Genomic DNA, 6,014 nt, shown 5'->3' on the forward strand with positions numbered 1-6,014 from the left:
GGGAAAAAAAAAAAGAAATATCCTCTGCCAGACTTAATATGCTAATGGGCCATCCCACACCTGTTAACTTATATATCTACCTATGTATCTATTTGTAAATTATTGTTTGTTATTACTTTTATTGCAGGGTTCTGTATGTAATAGTATTTACCATTGTTTCCTTTTACTATTGGTTGCCTCCCTGTGTCTTCCTTCGTCTTGGTCATTTTGTCCTGACCTCCTCTTACTGTGTACTAATAATTTAATAATTAAACCAAGTTAATATGTGTCCATTGTCTACTGAGTGATTTTCCTTCTCTTCCCCTCTAATCCTTGATAACCATCAAAGAATGTTTTCTCTGTGTGTAAATCATTCCTTGATTTTTTTTTTTTTTAATAATGATGATCTCATACAATACTTGTCCTTTTGTGATTGACTTATTCCATTCAGTGTAATGTCCTCCAGGTCCATCCAAGTTGTGAGATGTTTTGCAGATTCATCATCCTTTAATGCTACATGGTATTACATAGTGTGTATGTACCATAGTTTGTTTATCCATTCATCTGTTGATAGGCACTTTGATTATTTCCGTCTTTTATCTATTGTCAATAATGCTGTGATGAACTTGGATGTGCCTATATCTACTTGTGTTGTGACTCTTATTTCTCTAAGATATATACCTAGTAGTGGGATTGCTGGATCATTTGGTATCTCTATTTTAACTTAAAGGAAGTGCCGTCCTGTTTACCACAGTGGTTGTACCATTTTACAATCCCATTATGCATTTCTTTGATTACTAAATGAAAGGAAACCATTTGTCCCTACTTGCTTACCAATTATATTTCATTCTTTGCTTGCTTGGATTTTTTATCCCTACATCTACTGCTCCTGGTGTTTTTCTTATCACTTGGAATGAGCTTTTAACCTTTGATTAGAGGAGGATATAAAGTCCAACTTTGAACTTTAGATTTGTTGAATTAATTTATATATCCAGAGCCATCTTAAACTGCTTTTGTGTTTAATGTTGTTGTTCATCAGTTTTAATGCTTTCAGATCATTTTTCACTTTGAAATAAAACTTTGTCAAAGCCATCAAAGTCAGGAAATAATATTTTAAGAAAAGAAAAGGCAAAATGGGTCCCTCATTTGGCCTAACTGGATATCCTATGAAATCTTTTTTCCTCGGCACTCATCCTTCCCCCTACTATTAACAGTTTAAAAAATCTGGTATGCTGGCAATTATTTCAATTTGAAGTTGAATGTCAACTATAATAATGCAATCTTTTTTTTTTTTCAGGTGATAAGTTGCAGTTTATATTCACTAATATTGATCCTAAGCATCCTGAGAGCCCATTTATGTTTTCCTTGCACCTAAATGAAGAAAGGGACTATGAAGGTATTTTCATATCTTTTAACTGGTATTTAGGATTGGCATCCCAAAATGTAGTTTGAATGAGAAGATGAAGGAGAATAATATTTGCACAAGCTCTTGTTTCCATTTCTACTCTGACTTTTTGGGATATTGTCTTCAAAACCCTGTGACTAGTTTTTCTTTAGGATAGCACAGTGCCACAGTGACTAAAAAGTGTGCAAGAACATCAGAGATCACTGCATTTTGTATACAATTATGAATTGTCCTTCTAAAGAACATAAAAGTACAGAATAAAGAATATGGCTGCCTAAACGTGAATATATAGGAGCTCTGGTGGCGTAGTACCTAAGGCACTTAACTGCTAACCAGAAGGCTGGTAGTTCAAACCCACCTGCCACTCCTCGGAAGGAAGGTTGGGCAATCTACTTCTATAGTGATACTGCCTCAGAAACCCAAGGAGGGGTTGCTGTGCGTTGGGGCCAACTCGACGGCACATAACAACAACAACAAATGTGAATATATAATTTATTCAAATAGCTGAATTGTGAAATTGCCAGAATGTGGTAATTATCAGAAGGTGATAACTTATTTTCCCCATGATAAATTCTAAAGAAATTATCCCATCCTGAAAATCTCAAACATTCATAATTAACTTAGTTACTGATTCTGCAGCATGCGGAATGACCTTTGCATTATGGGGAATACATAAATAATTGCTAATAGTATGAACAAGAAGAGAATGGAAATATATTTATCTTTTTGTTTTATTTTTCTAGTGTCCTTCTAGGAGGCCTTGGGTGGTATAAATGATAAGCGCTCAACTGCTAGATGAAAGGTTGGTGGTTCAAACCCACCCAGAGGTGCCTTGGGAGACTGGCCTGGTGACTTGCTTGCAAAAGGTCATATCCTTGAAAACTCTATGGAGCAATTCTACCCTGCCCACATGGGGTTGCCATGAGTCAGAACTGACTCCATAGCAGCTAACAGCTGCGCCTATACAAATAATCCTAATCCTTAATTTATAGGAATTCAGTAAAACTGTTCTCTGTTCCTTACATCTGTGTGATCATCTTAGCAGACAGACACTCAGGTAAACTGCTGAGTTAGATCCCTGATGTAACCTGGTGACTCAATTTCTCTTTTATGGAATTTATATTTTCAGATTTAATTCACATACAAATATTTCTTTCTTTCTTTGTATGTAAATTTTTTCCAAGCTAATGAATACTAGACTCACTGCCATCGAATTGATTTTGACTCATAGTGACTCTCTTTTGGTTTCTGAGGCGGTATCACTACAGGAGTATATTGACCAACCTTCCTTCTGAGGAGGAGTGGCTGGTGGGTTTGAACCGCCAGCCTTCTGGTTAGCAGTAAGATGCCTTAGGCACTACACCACCAGAGCTCCTAGATTTTGAAACGCAGACCCAAAAATCTATCTTTGTTCTTAGCTTTTCAATTTTTTCCAAATTGGATATCTTTACTGCTACATAGTTTTATAGTATTTAAGAATGTATAAAGATGAAATCTCCAGTAAATATTGTGAACCAAATTCTCTTTGCTAATCTTTCTCTGCTATTGTCATGGGCCTGGCTTTCTAAGCAATCTCTACCAATGAGCTGGAAATCGATGGTTGTTGTCTTTCTTACCCTTAGCCAAAGGACAAGATTGATGGCAAAGAAAGCCAGGTCATTCTTTTTCCTTTTGGTATTGCAGGAAGGGTATTTATGGGAGCTATGGCAGCATAGTGCCTAAGGCACTTGACTGCTAACCAGAAGGCTGGCGGTTCAAACCTACCAGCCACTCCTCGGAAGGAAGATGGGGCAATTTGCTTCCGTAGTGATACTGCCTGGGAAACCCAAGGAGGGGTCACTATGAGTCAGGTCCGACTTGACGGCACATAACAACAACAACAACTGTCACTGAGGGCTTGTTCCCAATTTGCACCAGCTGGTCCCATTTGATTAGTAGACCTTACAAATACCCTTCCTGCAATACCAAAAAAAAAAAAAAAGTAGCAACCACATTTTCTAATGACATCCATTTCACTTGTAAAATTTTAGATATTTCTTTACATAATTGTAAGTTATTAAGGGTTAGCATTGAAAGTTCTTTTTTTTTTTTTAATCTAGTAGCAAGACACTGAAAGTAAGTTTAAAGTTTTACAGAGAAAACTGGTTTAGCAGTTTTTTTTAATTTTTTTTTTTTTAAAGTTAAAACATTTTAAACAAAATATGTAAGTCTAAGATGCATTTCTTTGACTAATGGCTTATTATATTAATAAGCTCTTTATTCCCTTGAATGTTAAACCTAAAGAAAGATTGTAGGACTTAAAGATTTAAATACCTAGAGATTAAAGGAAAGACAGGTCTAAGGATAGATAATATGTGAAAATCATTTTATGTGATTTTACCATTTTATGCTCAAACCATTTCAGGAAGATGGAATTGAAGTTCAAATCAGATGAGAACATCTAAACTAGAAATACTTCTCTCCTACAAAAAAATCTTATTCATATTGTCTTCATTATTTCTTCTAGTGTCGGATAGTTCTCCCCATCTTGAATGCCTGGCAGAATTTCAAGAGAATCTAAGGAAGACCAACAATTTTTCAGCCTTTCTTGCCAATATTCGGAAAGCGTTTACTGCTATGGTTTATAATTAATGCATAAATAGTATAGAAAACTTTCTTCCTTATCATGTCTTTTTTCAAAAGAATTCCCATTTCTATCATCTGCCTATAATCTTTTCATATTTTTGTAACATTTCTGTGTGGTGTATTTCTTTAAGTTATTTTTATTAAACTCAGAAAGAAAATTATAAAGGAATATGTGTTCTTTTAAAAATAAAAGATAATTAATGTGCTGTATGCTTTTTTTTTTGGTAATGACAAATATGGGTAGTTTATAGAGGCACCGGGAATGGGAATTTGTACAACCAGTCCTGTATTTCAGTGGTCTCCAAGCTTTTGAAGGTCAGAGGCCAGTGATATTAAAAAATTAAAAGGGTAGATCCAACCTAGGGTTTTCAGTGTACTTGGCAAAATAAATATGGCTATCTGTTATCATCTTACAGTCATAAAAGAAAGAATAGTTGTATCTCACATCCAGAGGGATATACTGTTAGAAGGATAATTCTTCACATCAGAAGATTGTTGGCAGTATCCTACCAACACATCCAGAAAAGGATATATTTTTGAAAATCCAGATGCAGAAAACTTATGACCAATTCCCATTGTATAATATTTATACCACATAATTGTGATCTGGATATAAATTTGCCATCTTGCAAGTTTGTATTCAACACAAACTGTTGTTGTTGTTGTTGTTATGTGCCATCGAGTCGGACCTGACTCATAGCGACCCCTCCTTGGGTTTCCGAGGCAGGATCACTACAGAAGTAGATTGCCCCATCTTCCTTCTGAGGAGTGGCTGGTGGGTTTGAACTGCCAGCCTTCTGGTTAGCAGTCAAGTGCCTTAGGCACTATGCTACCAGAGCTTCTTCAACACAAACTAGACCTCAAATATTAGCTTGTTCTAGGGTTTTGTTTTTGTGACTGTCCTTTCCTTATACATTTGGTTATACTTTGGGCTATAGTGGAAGTCACTTAATACTGTTTCAGGATACCTTGGGCACACCAAATGCCATGGAACAATGCCTTCCATGCCTGTGGTGCCTTCTGCTTTCTCCCTGAATAGCCTGGGAAAGTTCAGGCCAGTTGTCCAGTTGGGAAGAGTAGGGAAGGAGTTTCAGAGAACTTTCATTTGACATGCATGCCGAAGACTGGGCCCAGGACCCTGCTCACCATCCTATAGCAGTCAAATTTATCTGAAAAGATTGCTGTGGACTGGGAAGCTGTCACCAGCCACACGAGTGTGTGGGCCAGCTTTTAGGAATATGGAGATTGGAGTGTGCAGTATTTTACAATAGGATGCTGGCAAAAAATATTGAATATACTATAAAATGTCAGAAGAATAACAAATCCATCTTAGAAGAAATATAACCACACTGTTCTTAGAAGTGAGGGTGGCAAAACTTAAAAGCAGAGTAATACATTCTATATGGATCTGCTTCTGAAAATCTGAATGAAAACCTTATGAATCACAATGGTCTGATTTGCAACTAATCATAGGGATATGGCACAAGACCAGAAAGTATTTTGTTGTGCATGGGCTCACCATGACGGCCTGATTGGACAGCAGTGAATGAAAATAACAAAGATGACAAAATACCTGCAGATCTCAGGGAGACTGTGAGTAGAGTACGTGACATTTAGAACTGGGTACTCCACTGATAATAGTCTCTAGGGATGTTGATTGCAGTGATCAACCTAGGTCTTTATGGGAATGGTAGAAGGGAGGGCTGTTGACTTGTGCATAAATCTATCTGTTCAATTGAATATGAAGGCCTTAGTTGTTTTTTTTTTTTTTTAATTGTGATTTGGGTGAAAGTTTACAGAGCAAATTCACTTTCTATACAACGCTCACTTAACACTTTGTCTCATGACATTGACTGCAATTTCCCACAATGCAACAGTTTCCCTCTCACTTCCTCCCCATAGTTAGTTACCTCTTTCCTGTGTCCTTCCCTCCCGTGCACTCCTGCCCCCCAATCTGTCTCCCTGTGCATACAAAGACCTATTCTCCCATGATTGATCTCTCTAA

General features: G+C 36.8%; 1 protein-coding gene across 1 annotated transcript in view; it reads left to right on the forward strand.

Moving 5' to 3' along the window:
- Positions 1-4,015, forward strand: part of SPC25 (SPC25 component of NDC80 kinetochore complex) — a 16,533-nt gene extending 12,518 nt beyond the window's left edge. Inside the window, exons 5-6 of the mRNA XM_007946265.2 lie at positions 1,277-1,375; positions 3,891-4,015. Coding sequence (XP_007944456.1) covers positions 1,277-1,375; positions 3,891-4,015 — 224 coding nt within the window. The remainder of the gene's footprint in view (positions 1-1,276; positions 1,376-3,890) is intronic.
- Positions 4,016-6,014: the final 1,999 nt, after the last annotated feature.

Source organism: Orycteropus afer, unplaced genomic scaffold (assembly GCF_000298275.1).
Source record: "Orycteropus afer afer isolate SDZICR_OR568_19922 unplaced genomic scaffold, OryAfe1.0 scaffold00001, whole genome shotgun sequence".
In the NCBI taxonomy this organism is placed as follows: Eukaryota; Metazoa; Chordata; class Mammalia; order Tubulidentata; family Orycteropodidae; genus Orycteropus; species Orycteropus afer.